Source organism: Eptatretus burgeri, chromosome 10 (assembly GCF_056783735.1).
Source record: "Eptatretus burgeri isolate ZD-2024b chromosome 10, Ebu_testis_v1, whole genome shotgun sequence".
Classification (NCBI taxonomy): Eukaryota; Metazoa; Chordata; class Myxini; order Myxiniformes; family Myxinidae; genus Eptatretus; species Eptatretus burgeri.
In genome coordinates, this window is record NC_140970.1 from 93,374,693 (window position 1) to 93,397,692 (window position 23,000).

Here is a 23,000-nt window from a genome sequence, read left to right on the forward strand (position 1 = left end):
TCACCCTCATTCCCCATGTGGAGTACTTGCTTTGTGCTAAGGTTCAATTTTTTCATTGGTGTGGTTTCAGAGATACAGAGGTCCAATTTTTCCCGTTTTCCAATATGGCTGTCACACCACATGAACTATGACATCATAATTATCAACATACATTCTGCATGAGAGTTCGCATCAATGGTGAAAATTTCGTCTCAATGCGACTCGCGGTTGTGGAGAAAAACACAAAAGTTCTGTGTGGACAAACAGACAAACAAATGAAAAATCGTGCTGAGCACGACACTTGGCGAATTCGTTGACGTTTCCTTGTGGTGGTCCAAGCTGTAATGTCATGGAATGTGTGATGTTTGTTTGTTCGTACATTAATAAAATGACGCGATGTCACAAATAACAATTATCAGGTGCGCATTGTCATGGTAACGGCAGTAGATTGAAAATTTTCAAAACTCGTTTAAAGCCACCATGTGACATTCAACAACTTATCATCGGTGCTTATTGCCTTCATTCTGATCGTAGGAAATATTTGAAAATTCCTAGAAACATTGCTTTTCAACCAGCTTCACGATCCCGTTATCAGGTTTGAAATATGCTGTAAAACAAAAATATGTATTTTATATGTGTGTTTTTCATGTTTTGGATGATCCTGACCTTGACCCTGGGTCAATTTCGATCAAACTTTGTACACATGTTAATATTACATGCATAAATAGACAGTATAAGTTTCAATATAATAACTGCAAAACTCTTTGAGAAATAGCCATGTGTAATTCACGAAATTCCCCATTGGTTTATAATGGGCGATAATTTAAAGCGATGCAGAATCCAGATCCTGATCTTGAACATCACCAAAAGTCACATATCTTTTTGCACTGCGGATTTCTATCAGCTGTTAAAATTTCATCCAAATTGGTTAAGAATTGTGACCTGTAGAACGAATGGAATTTTTTTAAATCACGCCAATAGCTAAAAACAATGATGTCATACACTTGCGAGAACTCTGCGTAATTTGTAATAAGATGCATTTCGTAATCATTTAGATATTTGAATGAAGTTTAATTTGGCGTCAACCGGAAGTCGTAGCGACTTGTTTGCCAATTTCGTTGTCGGCGATTCATTTCATGTCGTGTGGTCGGAGAGGAATATTGCCACTGTCTGAGATGGCCTTGCCAGAAACGAAGTGAGGCGGTTTCCGGCCAAAGTTAGTGGGTCACGTGAGGGGTTGGGGCCAATCGGAGCGCCAGATTCAGGTGATAACGTTTCGATTTGGGGTGGCCCCTCCCCCCTTGCGGCAAGTCCTATCAACGTCAGAGTGGTCCCTCCGCCTCTCTCTCGCTCTGGCCTCGCCCTCGCCTCACTCGCCTCTCGGCACGACCCGCCTCCTGCTGCCTGGACTCCGCCTCCTCGTCTCCACCAACACGACGTCAATCCCACCTGCCTTCCTGGTCCCGCCCACCACTCCCTCCACGCACTCTGGACTCCGCCCCTTCCCACTCAAGCCCCTCCTTCACGAACATGGTCTCCACACGCGCGGCTGAAGCCAGAGACGACGCGCCCACTGTCTGGTGCTGCACCACGGAGCCCCCCCCACGAAACGTATTGGTGGCGCGTCGTGCTCCAAGCACAAAGGTACCAAGAGACCATAGCCTCAACTTCTCTCCTCTCTTGCTTCAATCCCTCTTCATGGGGTTTTCTGTGTGTGTGTGTGTGTGTGTGTGTGTGTGTGTGTGTGTGTGTGTGTGTGTGTGTGTGTGTGTGTGTGTGTGTGTGTGTGTGTGTGTGTGTGTGTGTGTGTGTGTGTGTGTGTGTGTGTGTGTGTGTGTGTGTGTTGGCGCCTGTCTGCTGAAGTAAGACTGCAGAAAATCGTTATTGTTATTATTATTATTGTTATTATTCTCACGTTAAGTCTGCTCTGTGTCGCCTTTGAAAGTTGCCTGTTTATTTGCTGCACCACACCTCTCTCCCCTATCTCTGCACAACACACCCCAACAAATCTCGATTGTGCCACACACGATTCCTCGCCCATTGTTAATAAATTATCATTAGGAATGTTCTCTGCTTGTTTTGGTCTTTTCTTCCATTGATCCAGCATGGTCCGAATCCCAGTTTAAGGCCCAGTCACACCTTGATGTTTTAGCCAGCAATGGCAAGTTTTGGTCGTATTCAAAACGTGTTGGTCGCATGCATAACGTATTAGTAACGGGCACAGAACGTTTCGTTGTGTTAAAGATAACTTATAACAACGAATGCTTAGCCTGTTGTCGGCGTTCACCACCTATGCCCAACGATAGTTTAACTTAGTCATAGTGCGCTACACGTATCGCCGACGAACTTGTGGCGTAGCCTGTTAAAAGGTGCCGCTCGCCGATTTAAATCATAACCGCCTAAAAATTGGAAGTGTCAACATCGCAGTCACACCATGACGATTTAGCCAGCGTATGCCGACCTATGAAAAATGTGTCAAAAACGCTGGCACACGTCGAATACGGTATGGGTAAGTTGTGTATACGTTAGCAGCATGATGAAAAACAATGAAGAACGCTGGCATATTACGTGGTGCGTCTAGTACGTCGTGAAATTTCAAGCATGCTGAAAATTTTACGACGTACTCGACGTATGGCTCACAAGTTCCGCATACGCTGGCGTAAGTTCTTGGCACGCACCGCAATCGTTTACACACGTTGGCCACACGTTACTTGTAAGTTACTCATAAGTCGAAACGCGTCGAGGTAATATTTAGCATACCCGAAACTTAATTTTTAACCTACGAGTAACGTGCTTTGAACATGTTAGTAGCATGCTTTGAACCTATGTGTAACGTATCTCAAACGCACATTGGCGTACGCAGACAAATTTGATTGACGTCTTCCGGACGACCACAGAACTTACTGAACGACCACAGAACTTACTGAACGTGTTTCCAACTTAGAGCTACCGTATATTGGCGTATTGGCAGCGTTTAGGGGAATTGGTATATACAAATGGGCTTCACAAGAGGAACACGTCAGTGTTCCAGACTCCATGTTGAGTGGATGTCAATGTCACTAGCAGTGGCAGTTGCAGTAGTAGTAGTCGTAGTAGTAGTAGTTCGAGAGAATTTAGTGATGTCGATGTTATTAGTAGTAGTAGTAGTCGTACGAGAGAATTTAGTGATGTCGATGTTAGTAGTAGTTGTAGTACTAGTAGCAGTAGTCGTAGTTCGAGAGAATTTAGTGATGTCGATGTTGGTAGTAGTTGTAGTTCGAGAGAATTTAGTCATGTCGATGGTGGTAGTAGTAGTAGTAGTAGCAGTAGTAATAGTTCGAGAGAATTTAGTCATGTCGATGTTGGTAGTAGTAGTAGTAGTTGTAGTTCGAGAGAATTTTATGTCTGTTATTAGTAGTAGTAGTAGTAGTTCGAGAGAATTTAGTGATGTCGATGTTGGTCGTGGTAGTAATAGTAGTCGTAGTAGTAGTAGTAGTAGTACTTTCAAGTAACGTGTTGCAAAGTGTGAACAACGTTTGTGTAGCGTGCTTACAAAACGTTACTCATAGGTTAGAAATAAGTTTCGGGTACGCGAAACATTACCTCCATGTGTTTTGACTTATGAGTAACTTGCAAGTAACGTGTTTCAACGTGTGTCAACGATCGCATAAGGTGCCGACAACTTATGGCCAGCGTCGCGGAACGTGTGAGTCATACGCGGGCATACGTCGTAAAATTTCAAGCATGAAAAAATTTGAGGAAAACCCAAAAGTTCAACGTTTAAAGCCAGCGTACTACCACTTATGGCAGTGTTTTTCAGCGTGGTCTTAACATATACAAAACGTACCCATAACGTATTCGACGTGTACCAGCGTTTTACACAAATTTTTGCAAACATCGGCATAAGCTGGCTAAAACGTCAAGGTTTGACTGGGCCTTTAGCCGGGACTTTATTTCCAACGATCCATTCCTTTTAGCTGGTACGTCCTTGGCAGTGACGCTCAGCTGCATCCGATCCGGAAAAGTGATCCGGTGCAGTAGAGTGATCTGGTTCAAACAAGGCATACCGAGGGCGTGTTCCCCAGTAATTAATCCACGTAATTAATTAGGTAACCCGATTAACCTCGAGATGGGTGGACCCAAGTCATGCGGTTGAGTTAGTTGCGTCCACGGTCAGTTAAGCGACCCGCCGTGTCACGGAATTATCCGTGTGCGATGGTCTACAATTCCGGGGAGTCTGGTGGGAACAGAGATAGCTTCACCCACCTCGTGGTCTTCTCACCCGACCCCAGGCCCGCAACAATATATATATATATATATATATATATATATATATATATATATATATATATATATATATATATATACATATATATATATATATATATATTCTTCTTCTTCTTTGATCATCCGTATGATCCGCATAGTAATTTGGCACATGTTTTACGCCGGATGCCCTTCCTGACGCAACCCTGGTCGCCTCTTACAACACAGGGATATGGTACACCTATTTTAACCGGGGTATACATTGGCCCAGTATATTGGTACTCATTTCGCCGACCTCGGAAGGATGACAGGCTGAGTCAACCCCCTGGTGTATTAATTCAGTGGCCCAACGGGGCTTGAACTCAGGACCTCTTGGATCCCAAGCCGCTGCCCGAACCACTGCGCCAACACCAGGCTCATATATATATATATATATATATATATATATATATATATATATATATATATATATATATATATATATATATATATATATATATATATATATATATATATATATATATATATATATATATATATATATATATATATATATATATGAATCGGTGAATTTTCTTTTTTCTTTCCACATCCATGTGTTCTAACAGCAGCTCCTCTCCCCATGTCCCTCACATTGTTGACTTTAAACATAAACTGATTAGATTTTGGTGAAGATCCAGATCCAGATCCGACCTCAAATTTTTAAAGTGATTCTTCACCATTGAGAGACAGGGTCAAAAACGATATATAGCAGGATATCTTAAAAAGTTGTGGACGGATTGGAATGAAACTTGGTGGATATGTTGGGTGTGTAACATGGAAGAATTGATTCAATTTTGAAGATCCGAATCCAGATCACGATCTAATTTTTTTCAAGTCATTCTTCACCATTGAGAGATAGGTCTGATCTGATGTACGCCACAATATCTCAAAACGTTGTCGACGGATTTGGACAAAACTTGGTGGACAGATTGAGTGTTTGGCACGGATGAATTGATTCAATTTTTGTGAAGATCCAAGTCCGGATCTGGATACGAGAGTTATTTAAGTTTTAAAGTGATTCTTCACCATTGAGAAATCGGGCCAAAAACGATATAGTACTGTACAGCATGATATTTCAGAAATGTGTTGTGTCCGATAATGTTCTCATAAATCAGGCATTAGCTGGCGGAGGTATGCACTCTCCTGAATGCACTTCGAATTCTATTTTTTTACCAGTACTTGACCATGAATGTTTGACTACACTGGGTTATGTGCCTATTAAAGCGAAGGCATCTTACTAGTTTTTAAGGCAGTGTGCAGACTGAAAACAATGCTGTCTTTGGTCTTCATAATCTTACTCTGTCGACATTCCAGTCATTTGTCTCAGTCAACTTGCCAATAAATTCCTGTGCACCTGAGGACAGATATTTTGCAAGATTCTTCACATCTTTTACCTTGGCTGCTTTGATTGGCAACGGCTCATTGAACAGAGGCTGTCTCGGCGAAGTCAACCATTTGGCACCAATATTCAGTAGGCGGAATTTGTTAGTTATTATGGCAGAAATCATTTGGGAAATCACATCATACTTTTGCTGTATACGAAATGATAACACCTTGCACTTTATCACCAGAAACCTTTCTCCATTTTTTTGTGGCTGACTTTTTTTAAAGGTTCGAAATTGTGCCTTGAAGTTCAACAAGTCCTTGACAGTCTTGAGAATCACATCAAACTGCTCTCTGATCATGTCTTCCATACTCAAAATACAGCTCCACCATCTCACTCTTTCTTTGTAACCCCTCGATTGTGCCCAATTCCCAGTCACACGGTATGAAACTGACACCCTGACAGGAAGATGCACAATCTTATAAAATCTACCGTTGAGCACCAGTGACAAAAGCTATAAAACAATTGTGTGGTTGTTGTTCAAGCCTCTACAACTGTCATCGAAGACGGACAGTGTTCTTACATTTTTGGGATACTGTGATGACCCTCACTGAAGGAGAGGGTGTTGCGCTTGGGTCTGTTTGTTTGTGTGTCTGTCTGTCTATCTTCTTGTTTGTCTGCCCAGAACTTTCATGTTTTTCTGTGCAACTGTTTGTCAGACAGAGACAAAATTTTCACAATGGGTGCGACTTCTCAGGTAAAATGTTTCAATCATAATTCTGATGTCATTGGTCATGTGGTGTGGCAGCAATGTTTGAAAAATGGAAAAACTTTGGACGTCTGTTTCACTGAAACAACACGAAGGAAGAAAATTGAAACTTGGCAAATAGCAGGTGCTCCTCATAAGGAATGTGATTTTTTTGATGACATCATAGGTGACTTTATTATGACATCATAATTGCATATGTAGAATGCCACATCTGATGAAATTTTTGAGAGTCATCCAGGGATAAAATGGTCCACAGAAAATATTTGATGACGTCATCAGTCAAGTGATTTGGCAACCTCTTTTTTTCTTTTTTTAACCTTCAAAAATCTCGGAAGTGGCTGAACAGATCAAGGCGAAACTTTACACGAATGACTGACTATCCATGAGGAACAAAAGGTTTACATATATGACGTCATCTGTCACATAGTTTGGCAGCCATATTGGATTTAACCAAACTGATAATCTTTTTCTCCAGAACAGCTATACAAATCGAGGGGAAACTTCACACAAATGTTCCCCAAGGTGCACAAGTTTGTTGAGGAATAATTATTGATGATGAGAATCAATAGGTCACATAATTTGGCAGACATTTTGGATTGAAGAAAATATTACATAATTCTTTATCTGGAACAGCTTAATCAAACAACGTGAAACTTTGCATTTATGATCCAGTAGTGATGAGGAATACATGTTTTAAATTTCAACTTGATTGAATGCATGGTCTGACAGCTAGAATTACTTAAAAAAAAATTTTTTTTTTTGAATAAGGCTCACTTGGCTGTGCCTGAATGGGTTTGAGGGTAGAGGAGAAGCAGCTGAAATGCTAACCTTATCCAGGTTACTCCTAATGACTTAATCTTTGCTTTTTACTTGTTTGGGTTCCTACTGGTTCCTCCATTGCAGGAGAATAATAATAATAATAAAAACGTCAAGGGTCAGTGTCAGGTGTCCGATGAAAGAAGGGTTGCATCAAAACGGGACGTCTTGGTACCCCGTCATCACTGCCAGCAGGTATAAAGTGGCAGTTCTAATTATATCTCTTATTAATTACGCAACACACCAGTCCACAAACGCCACACAAAATACACCACACAAAGCAGTCCTGGTGAGGATCTGCAATCTCTGATTGCTCTTATTCTTGTTTATGTCATGAGACAGACAACTAACAACTTCATGAACACCTCATTTGGCTTTCATTTTGGGCCAGGTATACATTTTGCTTTTGCCTATCATTGTAGAGTGTATCCCGAAGAAAAACAGCCATACCTGGCATCAGGAAAACACATTGCCTGTTGGTGCAATGGGAAATTGCGTGCTCTGTTTAAAATGAAAACAGATGCACTCAGAATCCTCTTTTTCCTTCACCACTGATGAAAGATACTTCAACTTGCTGATAAAAAATTTAGCCTTCTTTAAATGGAGCCGTTTTTTGGTCACCAGGATCTTCCTGACAGCTGTTTTTATCAACTTTGATTTTGTCATCAAACACAGTACACTGACAGCAGACACCCGATCTGGCCTTTAAAAGGCAAAATTAAAGATGGCTTTGAAATAATCACAATGTAACGTGTACTTGGCTTCACACTGGACTTTCTTCAGGTCCAAACCACCTTGATATTGCAACTCTCTTGACGAGAGCAATGCTTGCCAGAACCATGTGGCCATCTTCATAGGACTTAGTTCTTATGAAAGATACCATCGTTTCTTTTCGTGTCCTGAATAATGTGATGCACAAAAAGAAAATGATTGAATGTGTTCATCCACTTTGTTTTCAAGTTCATCAGCAATACATGGCTTGTTATTGTGAGTCCCTCTTTTGGAGTGCTTCCCACTGCAACACATCCAGCAATACAATGGTCGCGTTTGGTCCCGATGGCATGGAGACTGGAAAAACCTTCACGGGATCCCAAGATGTGCCAATGACTACCATCTGAGGAAAGGTGGTGGAAGCTCCATGTTTTATTTTTTCAAGAGAAAACTGCAATTGACAGATGAACACATTGTGTCAGTTTCACCATTACGAAGAAGTTGCTCAACCGAATGACCAAATTCCCTGTCAGCATTCATGAGCCACTCCTAACTGCCTTCAGGTGGCCAACATTTCATGTTCTGTGGTTTTCAGTTCATTGGCCAAACATTCGATGCATTAGCAGAACAGAAAGAACAGTTCTACGCTGACCTGTATTAAGTCCTGATTGACGTCCCAAAAGAGGACAAGATTATCCTCCATGACGATTTAATGTGAGAATTGGTTTCAGCTTCAACGTGTGGAGGGTCACCATCGGGAAGGAAAGTAGAGGAGAAGACCAATTCCAATGACATCTTCCTTCTCAGAAAATGTGCTTTTTTCTTCTTCATCTTTTTTTCGTTTTTTTACATTGTCGAGACATCGTGAGTGTGAGATTTGTCAGGATTGAAAGACATGTTCCACGTGCTGACCATGATCCTGTCATTACCAACACTTTCTTCAGACAAAGTGACAAGTACAAAGCAATGTGGATCCCCCATCCCCTCAGCCCCTGCTTGAAATAATGGCACCTTCTTGCAATGAAATTGTGAGAGCACATGAACAAAAGAACATCCATATTTTGTCAGAAAATCATCCGACAACGATGAGACGGACTATCACATGGCAAGATCATTCACATATCCTTCATGAAGATCATGACAACCCACACAAGAGAATCAAATTCTACTTTAAATGCAAAAGTTTGTCGGAATTCTGTGAAATATTCCTTTCAGAATTGGGCTTAACTTCTCACAGGTGTGAAATACCAGTTCAGGATATATGGAGAGATCAATGTTATTGCACAACAAATACAAGAACATCATATGATGATGGACAAATCAACACAGTTGATAGGATTTGAACCAGTAAACCATGACTTTGATTTGAGTGCTCATTTGGAAGTATCGTGACAGAGAAGGAAACGTTTCGTACCAGATTAAGGTTAACACGAAGAAAGACTCATCTTTACAAACTGAACAGTATTTTTGGTGAATCTGGTCTGGTTAACTCAAATTTCAGAAGGTGAACAGTGAAATACTAAATAGTGAACACAATATTAGGTTGAAAAACATTAAAATGTATTTGGTTTAATATATTGCGAGCACCCGTTGAACATCATTTTGATGTATTCAGCTGACGGGTGTTTAATGGGTCCACCTGAATCTGGAGAATTCAAATTCACAAATTTAATTAATGTTAACCGCACAAATCTGCTTGAAACGAAATTATATTTCATTGGTTTCAACAAGGCAGCGTTTGGGAGGACATCATGAATAATGAAAACCAATTAACGTGTTGCTACATCAACAGAAGCATAAAATATATGAAATGTAAAATGGAGAGTGAAAAGAAAACCAGAAGGTGAGTGGCAATGAAGATGAGAATGAATGAAGCACTGCAAATAAAACGATGAGACATAATTACAAAATTTTTTTACAAGTTGAAGGAAATTGTGAATACAGTCAACAACATGTCATGTGAAATAAAGTTTATACCTTGTGCTGATAATGTGACATTGAAACCTCGTCCTGTGACACTCCCATCAGAGTGAAAAAATATCCGTATGAAGTTGGAGCGTGACGTGATGATTCGTCCAATGTTTTGAGGTTGGCACATTTTGATCTCTTGCTGCATTGTATTTGTGTAAGCCACACCCAACCAATCAAATGGGCAATTATTAGGATCGTCCAGATCCAGGTTGACCACAGTCAGCACGACAACCTGTCCTTCAGGTGCGCTCACATCCCAAACACAGTTCATGTTGTTTTCATAGGAGAAAGGGAACCCGGGAGAGATGATCCAACCTTCTGCCAAAACGTTTCCTCCACATGACTCTGCATTGAATTTTAAAAAGCATTATCAACGAGGAAAAATGTTGTTGAAAATCATAAAATATAAATGAAATTGAATATTTTGCACACGAGATATATTGTCTCCAACATTAACAATCATTCTGCTGGTGTCAATAATTCAGAATCCAAATTTAAAAGGATGAAGTATAAATTATATGGATGGATCATGAGAGGGGATTCATGAGCCTGGTGTGGCTCAGTGGTTAAGGCGGTGGTTGGGGATCCTTGGGGTCCTGAGTTCGAGCCCCGCTGGCTGCTGAGTTAGCATCAGGGGTTTAGCATGAAAAACATTAAAATGTATTTGGTTTAATATATTGCAAGCAACTGTTGACACTCATTTTGATGTATTCAGCTTTTGATGTCGACTCAGCCTGTCATCCCTCCGAAGGTCGGCGAAATGAGCCCGAGTATACTGGTAATTATCCCTGCAGGGTCGAAGGCGACTGAACGGTTGGCGTCAGGAAGGGCATCCGGCCGTTAAGACATTACCACAAGAAAAGGTACCATGATTGGAGCCCGCAAAAAGCTGACCCCTGCTCAGGGATAAAGGCTTTCAAATGGTGTGATGATGACCATGAGAGGGGATTCGTCTTCAGGAAGTTCATTAACTCAAACTCCTCAGTCTCACTATCAGCCATTATCTTTGTTGGGCAAACCACATTTCAAATTTGGCCTCCAATGCCAGTGGTCTCATGGTAGATTGGCAGAGGAGGAACAGGAGATGTGGGGAGGAAAGTAACTCATTCCTCTCTCAGAGGGAGGCTTTACCAGTTGCTAAATTCACCATTGACAAGTTTACAGAGTAAGTGACACCCACAGTATCAGAAAGCTTTGCTATGATAGACAGCAACACCAACACCGGGACAGATATGGAACTTGTCAAAATGGATGAGAGAATAACGAGTGAAAACCACAGCAGAATAAGAGATATTCTGTGAAAGGAATATTCCCAGTGAAGGAAGTCAATTCTATGCATCTCACAAAGGGTTTGTTAATGTATTTAAATGTTTGCAGCACTGTCTAAACATCTGTAACTCATCACAACATGCCAACACAACATATTATTATATTTTTGATGTGTGAATGACTGCATTATTAAAGATATTAGTAAAATCACCACTTCATACAATAAGCCTGGTGTTGGCTTCACAGGTAAAGTGGCTGGCTTAAGATATTGGGGTCTTGAGTTTGTGCCCCTGTCATGCTGTTGAATTAACACCAGGTGGGTTGACGCAGACTGTCATGCTTTGGAAATTGGCAAAATGAGTACCAGCTTACTGGAAACAGCAGGCACTGCATCAGCGGCACTGCTGCTTCCCCAAAAAATGATGCAGCCAATCAGCCAGATACGGCACATGAATAAATAAATTAACTTCATTAAATTGTTCTTCACAAACTGCTCACACTTTTTCAGACATCATAATATAATGTGTGTTAAAACCATGGCTACCGCCAGCTTATTGTATTCACAGGAAATGGTACGAACCAAACTCCTCTGTTCTGTGGATATTTCTCGGATTCCTCCATTTCCATAACTCCAATTTTGTTTCAGGAAAATTTTTTTCATGGCGAACCATCTTGAAATGGCTTCTCTTTTGGCAAAAGACTATAAATTATGTGTAAAAGACGATTTGAATCTCAGATGTTGTGCACGCAATGGCGGGATAAAAACTCCTGTGTGCCGAACTGAACAAGCGTAAAACACACACACAGCTGATGTACAAAAGCCTCATTTGACATTCATACACCATTTGAAAGTCTCGTGTTACCTGTCAGCACAAACTAAATAGATATGGACATTGACCAGATATGGACGTAATTTGCAAATTAATCAAATGAAAGGATATTTCTGAACAAAACACAAGAATGTATCTGAAATGTATCATGGATCTGTTCATGCTGTAACCTTGTGATTATTTCCAGCATGGATTAGATTGAACAATACCTGCTGTGAAAGCCATTGTTGCAGGTTGGCTATATTTGCTGTTGTAGTAAGAAGTTACAGTCACTGTGTAATTCCTTCCCGGTGCAAGACGTGTAATGTTAAGTTCTGTGTTGTACACAGTTCTGGAACTCATTGAGTATCCATTTTGAGACCAGGTCACATGATATCTGTAGAAGTCTTTGTTGGGATCGTTTGGTGCCATCCATCTTACAAAGGCAAAACCAATATCCTGTTCGACCACCGTGATGTTCAATGGAGGGGCAGGACCTGGAAAATGAAACATCATCATGTTATGTCAAACGTTTTTACTTTGGCATTGTTGTGGATTCATCAAGGAGCAAAAGTTTCAAACAGAATCTCCACAGAAATTTAATGAGAAATTTAGTTTCATGCTTTGATGCCTGAAAGAGAAGCAAAACACATGTCAGCCAAGTTAATTGCTGATTAACAAACAAGGAATCACTTTGAAGCAAATACAGCAGAGTTTATCATAGGATATATCGTTTGAGAAGTGTCCACTTGGTTCCTTGAAAAATCGAAGATTCTCAAGACTATTGGTTGGTCTGGTATGTTATGTTTGGCTGCATGTAAATTGCTACCAACTTGCAATTCTACACCGAATTCCCAAAACATAACCAACTGGTCGAGCGACTCAAAAGGCAGAAGTCTCTTGTGAGATCAAATGTTGAAAAGGTCAAAGGTCAAGGTAACATGAAATCGTCAATTTTCAACCGATTGACTTGAGATTTGAACAGAATTTGCATGTTGCGTCACAATGAATTGGCTTACTAGTCAAAAGCTGGAATCCTGTTGTTTTTTGAGATGTAAAGGCTGAATGGAATGAGGTGAAATTAGAGGTTGTATTTGGGGTGTACTTGGGGAGGTTTTAGGTGGTGAAAGCAAATGAAGGTAATTCTGGTAAAAGCTAATCAAGGGTCCAAAAGGTAATTCCGAAATAAAATTGTAAAAGGAAATTCTGAAGAGAAGTTTGAAAGGGAAATTCTAAAGAGTAATTCTGAAGGATAATTCTAATGAGTAATTCCAATGGGTAATTAGAAAGGGAAATGCTGAAGGATTATTCTTTCTAAGGGGTCCCTGAACATCACCTTTCTCTTCCATCTTGGCACAATTATCCCTTTCCCACAATTCTCCGGAACTGGCCCCACACTCACACATGCATTAAACAGCCTCTTCGTCAAACCAACTCCAATTTCTCCCACTGCAATCATCATCTCTATGCACACCGCATCAATGCCGGGCACTCTTCCATTCTTCATCCTCTTCAATGCTGTCCGTGCCTCCTCCTACGTTATCTCCACCAACTCCACTTTCCCCTCCACATAACATGCAAGCTCCAACTCACCACCGCCACCTCCCCAGATCAAGAGTTCCCCAAAATATCCTTCCCATACCTTCATTACTGCCCCCTTTTTGTCAATACCCTCCCACCCCCATCCTTAATCACTGCCCCCTCCCCCAATCCTCATGTCATTATTATCCTCATCCCTGTAAAAAGGCAGTTGAAAAACCTATTCTTCCCACCATCCTGCTCCAACTTGTTGTTTACCTCCTCCTCCATAAAATTCCTCACCATATCCACAACTCTCCTTGCTGCCTTCTTCTTTTGCCTGCACAGGTGCATCAATCCTGCATCCGGTTGCCTCCCTCTGTCCTTAATCTTCTCGACCCTCTTCCAAATCTCCTTGTTTTCACAAACTGCCTTCGCTACTTCCTTCATCCACCATACCTGGTTTCTATCCCCTTAACGATGCAACTTTCTTGATGTCCTTCCACACAAAACTTCTGCAATTCCCCCACCTCATAATATTTTGACTCCTCCTCTTCACCTCCCTCCTTTTCTTCAATGGAACCACAAACACCACAGGCTTGTACTGGGTGGTAATATGCCCTCCCACCACTGCCTTACAAATCCTTAATCCTCAACAACTGTCCCTTCCTTACCACCACCAAATGCAGTTGTTTTATTCTGTCCACTCCGAAAGGTAATCTTGTGGCTTTCCCGCTTTTGAAAGAATGAATAAGCCACAGCCATCCCATTGCTCGCCACCAGCTCCACCAGCTTTCAACCTTCTCTATTCCTCGTTCCCCAACCAAATTTACCGACACATTTTACCAACAACGTCATTCAGCTCTGTTACTCCCACGTGCTCATTAAAGTCCCCCACATGCACAGCATCGTGTCCAGTTAAACCATTCTCATCATCCTCTCCAGTGCGTCCCTTAATTTCTGCTTCTCTGCTTCAGTCCTTCCCATTTGTGGCCGACATACCAACATTACACACCATTTGCCTCTGTATCACCACCCATGCCATAACTATGCATCCCTCTCATCTTTCCAATCTGACCACCTGCTTGCTGATCTCTTCTGACAATATTATTACAACGACATTACTCCTTCCATTCCCAGTGATGTGCAACAACTTGTATCCTCCGACCAACCTCCTCACCCTGTCTTCGTTCCATTTGGTCACACATACACACACACACACACACACACACACACACACACACATACACACACACACACACACACACACACACACACACACACACACACACACACACACACACACACACACGACTTCCAACCTTTTCTGCATCATTTCCACATCCCCCCCAATTGATCCCACATTCAAACTACCTATCTGGCCCTCACTTCTGAATTGCTGCCCACCTGGCAGAGCGAGTCACATCTTGAATAATTTGGGATGTTCAGGTCTGCAGCACACCATAATTCAAGAAGTAACTGTGTGTGTGCTTGTTACTTGCAAAATCGAATATTTTTCAAATATATTGATCAGTCTATTTTCAGTCTGTCCGTCTGTCGGTCTATTTTCAGTCTGTCCGTCTGTCGGTCTATTTTCAGTCTGTCCGTCTGTCGGTCTATTTTCAGTCTGTCCGTGTGTCGGTCTATTTTCAGTCTGTCCGTGTGTCGGTCTATTTTCAGTCTGTCCGTGTGTCGGTCTATTTTCAGTCTGTCCGTGTGTCGGTCTATTTTCAGTCTGTCCGTCTGTCGGTCTATTTTCAGTCTGTCCGTCTGTCGGTCTATTTTCAGTCTGTCCGTCTGTCGGTCTATTTTCAGTCTGTCCATCTGTCGGTCTATTTTCAGTCTGTCCGTCTGTCGGTCTATTTTCAGTCTGTCCGTCTGTCGGTCTATTTTCAGTCTGTCCGTCTGTCTGTCTATTTTCAGTCTGTCTGTCTGTCGGTCTATTTTCAGTCTGTCCGTCTGTCTGTCTATTTTCAGTCTGTCCGTCTGTCTGTCCATTTTCAGTCTGTCCGTCTGTCTGTCTATTTTCAGTCTGTCCGTCTGTCAGTCTATTTTCAGTCTGTCCATCTGTCTGTGCACCTGTCTGTGCGCCTGTCTGTTCGCCTGTCTGTGCGTCTGTTTATCGCCTTTCGGGCACAATTTTAAACCCATCTTTACAAAACTTCACCACATGGTAGAGTTTGTCATAAGAAAGAAGCCTTTTGTTTTTGAGGTCAAAAGGTCAAAAGGTCAACAAAGGCCAGAGGACAACAACTTTGGTGTAATTTCTAAATTCGTCAATTTTCATCCGATTGACCATATTTGAAGAATATTTTCTTTCAGGTCAATGAATTCAACCAACCAATTATTTTTGAGGTCACCATGGACCAAAAGGTCGACATCGGCCAAAGGTCAACAACAAAGTTGGTATTTCTAAAATCCTCAATTTTCATCAGATTGACTTGAAATTTGAAGCAGATTTATATTTCAGGTCATTGAATTCAACCCACCAATTATTTTTGTGGTCAACATGGCACCCTCAAGAAATAAAAAAACAAACAAAAAAAACTTTTCTGGTGTTTTAACCGCACCCATGTTTTTCACCCTCAAAATAAGTGAATATATCGATCATTTTATTTTCTGATCTCGATCTAAATACATTTGTCCATTAACTTTGTATGGAACACAGTGATGGAGGTTTCAATATGCTTACTCCAATGTCTGCTTAATTTTGTCTAACAGTCTTATTCTCATTTTCAAGGATTTGAAGATTGAGGAGAGGATATCAATAAGTTTAAATTTTTCTTTCTTCTTCTTTAATACTAGATCGAGGACTTTTTTGTTCAAATAAAAAAATAAAAGGGATTCATACCGGTTTCATACACATTTCTTTTGGACTTGTGGTCCTGAAAAGGGTCATTTGGTTTTGATGAAGCTTTTCAGCAAAACCCAAGGAAATCCTCGCCAATTCTTTCCTCATTGAAGACGGCACAGAACTCCTTGTCCAAATCAGGGTAGAGCAAGTCCCCGTCACTGTCACCATCATTTGCAGCCTCCTCTTCCCAAATGATGTCATCCTCTGTGCCGTCCATGTTGTTGGAGATGCAGCATTTCAGAAAGGCTCGCTTGATGATATCCGACGGTATCTCCTCCCATACCTTGACAATTCAGCCACAGATCATCGGAAGGTCGACATTTCTTATCATCATGCCAGCAGTTTCCAAGTCAACATAATACTCAGCCAACGTAGCGATGGGAATAATGGTGAAGGTTCAACCATGACGCATGTGACCAATCTCCTCGGAATCCGGTGAGAAAATCGACAGGAAACATATCACAAAATGTTGATTTTCAACTGATGAAAATACCAATTCCGGGAAATAGGAAAGTTTGTCTGTGGCGGTTCGGAACCGCTGATAGAAATGAAGGAAAAAAAAGAGAACCAGGAAGAACGAAGAGAACCAAATGAAGCCAAAAGAACTGAGTGGCACTGGTACTTCTTAACGCTTCACCATCCCACATGGCTCCTCGCTCTTGTGAGATTCTTCTTCCTCCTTTAAATCGATTTCCTTCCCTTGCATAGAAAAGTACTCAGGGTTGATTGGTTGTTCCCAGTTTTAAAGCAGGTCCCGCTATCCAGCATTTGCAAGCATAATGTCAGCATTTCAGGAACAATCTTGGGATGTTCATGGAGAAAGTGATGCATGAAAAAGATAGTCACCACTCCAAGTCCCTCATCCACCCACCCATTCTTCTGCGCACGAACAATACCGCTGGCTGGAAACTTGTCTTTGGGCAGTGTCTTACTCTTGAACACGACATACGAGGGAAGCTTGCAAAGCAAGCATATTTGAGGTGGGTGCTCCATTATTGGACTTGAGTGATTGTGAATAATTATTTTGATGTGAGACCAGGTGTTCTTGTTTTTTTTTTGTGTTTCATCGTGTTTTCGGAGCCAAGAAGCTCTGTATTTTCCATAAACCGAAACTCGGGTGTCTCCAAGCGTCTCCACACTTTTCCGAGAATGACTGATTTAATTTCCGCATACGGTTACTTAAACGCTGTTCAAACTCTTTGCCGAACCGATGTTCTTAACCAAACTCATAACCAAAATTTAAATGGTGGAATTGAGCTTATCAGCTGTTCCGACTATGACAAAATTGCTCATTTGGAATATTATTGAAATTCAGCATTAATTATTTTTAAGACTGATTTTTTTTTCTATACCTGTGTATTAACCGGACCCCCAAATTTCACCTTTTTTGCCGATAAAAAAGTGGGGTTTATACTCTGGAAAATATGGTATGCCCTTTTCGGAGGGAGCATCAATGCCTGACGTCAAGGACTATGGCCCCAGTAATGATGACGTGCAACACCTGGAGATGGAATAGGGAGGGGTGGTGTACAATAAATGTTGTGCGCTGGTTTTGTACTTACTTGTTTGCACAACAATGGTGGAAGGAATGCTTTCTGTGCCATTACACAGGGAAGAGATGGACACAGAGTAGTTTGTGAAAGGTGAAAGTCCTGTGATTGTGAGTTCCTTGTTCGTTGTGGTGTAGTTTTGAGTTTTGTTTGCAGAAGTGAACAAAGACACAAAACTGATGAAGGTATTGTTTTTATCTTTCGGCACAATCCAGCTGAGGGTGACTGACGTGATGTTAAATGAGCTTTCTGTCAGATCGACAGGAATGCAGGCATCTGTGAGGATAAACACAAAAACAAATCATGAGTGTGGATTCACAAATACATGTGGTAGGTACATTGTTCCTCTTGTTAGTTCTCTCATAATTGCTCACAAGTAATCATGTTGCTGCATTAACAGAAGAGTAAGTGAGAAAAAGAGCAATCAGGGATTGCAAACCCTCGCCAGACTTCTTTTGAGTGATGTATTTTTTTTTAATAGATTTTAGAGTAAATGCAAATTGTTTGCCAAACCATGTGACCAATGACATCATATGTGTAAACCTTTTGTTCCTCATGGACAGGCGGTCAGACGTGAAAAGTTTCGCCTCGATCTGTTCAGCCACTTCAGAGATTTTTGAAGGTTAAAAATATTTATGTATATATATATATATATATACATATATATATATATATATATATATATATATATATATATATATATATATATATATGGCTGCCAAATCACGTGACCGATGAAGTCATGAAAAAATTTTCTGCGGTCCATTCTATGCCTCGATGACCCTCAAAATTTTTCAAACTGATCGAATGTGGCATTCTGCAAATGCAATTATGACGTCATAACAAGGGCACATATGAAGTCTTAAAAAAATCACCCTCATTCCCCATGTGGAGTACTTGCTTTGTGCTAAGTTTCAATTTTTTCCTTCGTGTGGTTTCAGAGATACAGAGGTCCAATTTTTTCCCGTTTTTCCAATATGGCTGCCATACTACGTGACCTATGACATCATAATTATCAACGTACATTCTGCATGAGAGTTCACATCAATGGTGAAAATTTCGTCTCAATCCGACTCGCGGTTGTGGAGAAAAACACAAAAGTTCTGAGTGGACAAACAGACAAACAAATGAAAAATCGTGCTGAGCACGACACTTGGCGAATTCGTTGACGTTTCCTTGTGGTGGTCCAAGCTGTAATGTCATGGAATGTGTGATGTTTGTTTGTTCGTACATTAATAAAATGACGCGATGTCACAAATAACAATTATCAGGTGCGCATTGTCATGGTAACGGCAGTAGATTGAAAATTTTCAAAACTCGTTTAAAGCCACCATGTGACATTCAACAACTTATCATCGGTGCTTATTGCCTTCATTCTGATCGTAGGAAATATTTGAAAATTCCTAGAAACATTGCTTTTCAACCAGCTTCACGATCCCGTTATCAGGTTTGAAATATGCTGTAAAACAAAAATATGTATTTTATATGTGTGTTTTTCATGTTTTGGATGATCCTGACCTTGACCCTGGGTCAATTTCGATCAAACTTTGTACACATGTTAATATTACATGCATAAATAGACAGTATAAGTTTCAATATAATAACTGCAAAACTCTTTGAGAAATAGCCATGTGTAATTCACGAAATTCCCCATTGGTTTATAATGGGCGATAATTTAAAGCGATGCAGAATCCAGATCCTGATCTTGAACATCACCAAAAGTCACATATCTTTTTGCACTGCGGATTTCTATCAGCTGTTAAAATTTCATCCAAATTGGTTAAGAATTGTGACCTGTAGAACGAATGGAATTTTTTTAAATCACGCCAATAGCTAAAAACAATGATGTCATACACTTGCGAGAACTCTGCGTAATTTGTAATAAGATGCATTTCGTAATCATTTAGATATTTGAATGAAGTTTAATTTGGCGTCAACCGGAAGTCGTAGCGACTTGTTTGCCAATTTCGTTGTCGGCGATTCATTTCATGTCGTGTGGTCGGAGAGGAATATTGCCACTGTCTGAGATGGCCTTGCCAGAAACGAAGTGAGGCGGTTTCCGGCCAAAGTTAGCGGGTCACGTGAGGGGTTGGGGCCAATCGGAGCGCCAGATTCAGGTGATAACGTTTCGATTTGGGGTGGCCCCTCCCCCCTTGCGGCAAGTCCTATCAACGTCAGAGTGGTCCCTCCGCCTCTCTCTCGCTCTGGCCTCGCCCTCGCCTCACTCGCCTCTCGGCACGACCCGCCTCCTGCTGCCTGGACTCCGCCTCCTCGTCTCCACCAACACGACGTCAATCCCACCTGCCTTCCTGGTCCCGCCCACCACTCCCTCCACGCACTCTGGACTCCGCCCCTTCCCACTCAAGCCCCTCCTTCACGAACATGGTCTCCACACGCGCGGCTGAAGCCAGAGACGACGCGCCCACTGTCTGGTGCTGCACCACGGAGCCCCCCCCACGAAACGTATTGGTGGCGCGTCGTGCTCCAAGCACAAAGGTACCAAGAGACCATAGCCTCAACTTCTCTCCTCTCTTGCTTCAATCCCTCTTCATGGGGTTTTCTGTGTGTGTGTGTGTGTGTGTGTGTGTGTGTTGGCGCCTGTCTGCTGAAGTAAGACTGCAGAAAATCGTTATTGTTATTATTATTATTGTTATTATTCTCACGTTAAGTCTGCTCTGTGTCGCCTTTGAAAGTTGCCTGTTTATTTGCTGCACCACACCTCTCTCCCCTATCTCTGCACAACACACCCCAACAAATCTCGATTGTGCCACACACGATTCCTCGCCCATTGTTAATAAATTATCATTAGGAATGTTCTCTGCTTGTTTTGGTCTTTTCTTCCATTGATCCAGCATGGTCCGAATCCCAGTTTAAGGCCCAGTCACACCTTGATGTTTTAGCCAGCAATGGCAAGTTTTGGTCGTATTCAAAACGTGTTGGTCGCATGCATAACGTATTAGTAACGGGCACAGAACGTTTCGTTGTGTTAAAGATAACTTATAACAACGAATGCTTAGCCTGTTGTCGGCGTTCACCACCTATGCCCAACGATAGTTTAACTTAGTCATAGTGCGCTACACGTATCGCCGACGAACTCATGGCGTAGCCTGTTAAAAAGGTGCCGCTCGCCGATTTAAATCATAACCGCCTAAAAATTGGAAGTGTCAACATCGCAGTCACACCATGACGATTTAGCCAGCGTATGCCGACCTATGAAAAATGTGTCAAAAACGCTGGCACACGTCGAATACGGTATGGGTAAGTTGTGTATACGTTAGCAGCACGATGAAAAACAATGAAGAACGCTGGCATATTACGTGGTGCGTCTAGTACGTCGTGAAATTTCAAGCATGCTGAAAATTTTACGACGTACTCGACGTATGGCTCACAAGTTCCGCATACGCTGGCGTAAGTTCTTGGCACGCACCGCAATCGTTTACACACGTTGGCCACACGTTACTTGTAAGTTACTCATAAGTCGAAACACGTCGAGGTAATATTTAGCATACCCGAAACTTAAATTTTAACCTACGAGTAACGTGCTTTGAACATGTTAGTAGCATGCTTTGAACCTATGTGTAACGTATCTCAAACGCACATTGGCGTACGCAGACAAATTTGATTGACGTCTTCCGGACGACCACAGAACTTACTGAACGACCACAGAACTTACTGAACGTGTTTCCAACTTAGAGCTACCGTATATTGGCGTATTGGCAGCGTTTAGGGGAATTGGTATATACAAATGGGCTTCACAAGAGGAACACGTCAGTGTTCCAGACTCCATGTTGAGTGGATGTCAATGTCACTAGCAGTGGCAGTTGCAGTAGTAGTAGTCGTAGTAGTAGTAGTTCGAGAGAATTTAGTGATGTCGATGTTATTAGTAGTAGTAGTAGTCGTACGAGAGAATTTAGTGATGTCGATGTTAGTAGTAGTTGTAGTACTAGTAGCAGTAGTCGTAGTTCGAGAGAATTTAGTGATGTCGATGTTGGTAGTAGTTGTAGTTCGAGAGAATTTAGTGATGTCGATGGTGGTAGTAGTAGTAGTAGTAGCAGTAGTAATAGTTCGAGAGAATTTAGTCATGTCGATGTTGGTAGTAGTAGTAGTAGTTGTAGTTCGAGAGAATTTTATGTCTGTTATTAGTAGTAGTAGTAGTAGTTCGAGAGAATTTAGTGATGTCGATGTTGGTCGTGGTAGTAATAGTAGTCGTAGTAGTAGTAGTAGTAGTACTTTCAAGTAACGTGTTGCAAAGTGTGAACAACGTTTGTGTAGCGTGCTTACAAAACGTTACTCATAGGTTAGAAATAAGTTTCGGGTACGCGAAACATTACCTCCATGTGTTTTGACTTATGAGTAACTTGCAAGTAACATGTTTCAACGTGTGTCAACGATCGCATAAGGTGCCGACAACTTATGGCCAGCGTCGCGGAACGTGTGAGTCATACGCGGGCATACGTCGTAAAATTTCAAGCATGAAAAAATTTGAGGAAAACCCAAAAGTTCAACGTTTAAAGCCAGCGTACTACCACTTATGGCAGTGTTTTTCAGCGTGGTCTTAACATATACAAAACGTACCCATAACGTATTCGACGTGTACCAGCGTTTTACACAAATTTTTGCAAACATCGGCATAAGCTGGCTAAAACGTCAAGGTTTGACTGGGCCTTTAGCCGGGACTTTATTTCCAACGATCCATTCCTTTTAGCTGGTACGTCCTTGGCAGTGACGCTCAGCTGCATCCGATCCGGAAAAGTGATCCGGTCCAGTAGAGTGATCTGGTTCAAACAAGGCGTACCGAGGGCGTGTTCCCCAGTAATTAATCCACGTAATTAATTAGGTAACCCGATTAACCTCGAGATGGGTGGACCCAAGTCATGCGGTTGAGTTAGTTGCGTCCACGGTCAGTTAAGCGACCCGCCGTGTCACGGAATTATCCGTGTGCGATGGTCTACAATTCCGGGGAGTCTGGTGGGAACAGAGATAGCTTCACCCACCTCGTGGTCTTCTCACCCGACCCCAGGCCCGCAATAATATATATATATATATATATATATATATATATATATATATATATATATATATATATATATATATATATATATATATATATATATATATATATATATATATATATATATATATA

At 41.5% G+C, this 23,000-nt stretch overlaps 2 protein-coding genes across 2 annotated transcripts in view; one reads left to right on the forward strand and one right to left on the reverse strand.

Moving 5' to 3' along the window:
• The window catches only part of LOC147019136 (uncharacterized), a 19,824-nt gene extending 11,542 nt beyond the window's left edge, over window positions 1-8,282 (forward strand). The window contains exon 7 of the mRNA XM_085900117.1: window positions 8,136-8,282. Coding sequence (XP_085756243.1) covers window positions 8,136-8,282 — 147 coding nt within the window. The remainder of the gene's footprint in view (window positions 1-8,135) is intronic.
• Window positions 7,360-12,578, reverse strand: LOC147019137 (procollagen C-endopeptidase enhancer 2-like). The gene is made up of 2 exons (XM_085900025.1): window positions 12,166-12,578; window positions 7,360-10,202 (listed from the first exon to the last, which is right to left on the reverse strand). Exons 1-2 carry the CDS (start codon window positions 12,452-12,454, stop codon window positions 9,802-9,804), a joined length of 690 nt encoding a protein of 229 aa, XP_085756151.1. The 5' UTR covers window positions 12,455-12,578; the 3' UTR covers window positions 7,360-9,801.
• Window positions 12,579-23,000: the final 10,422 nt, after the last annotated feature.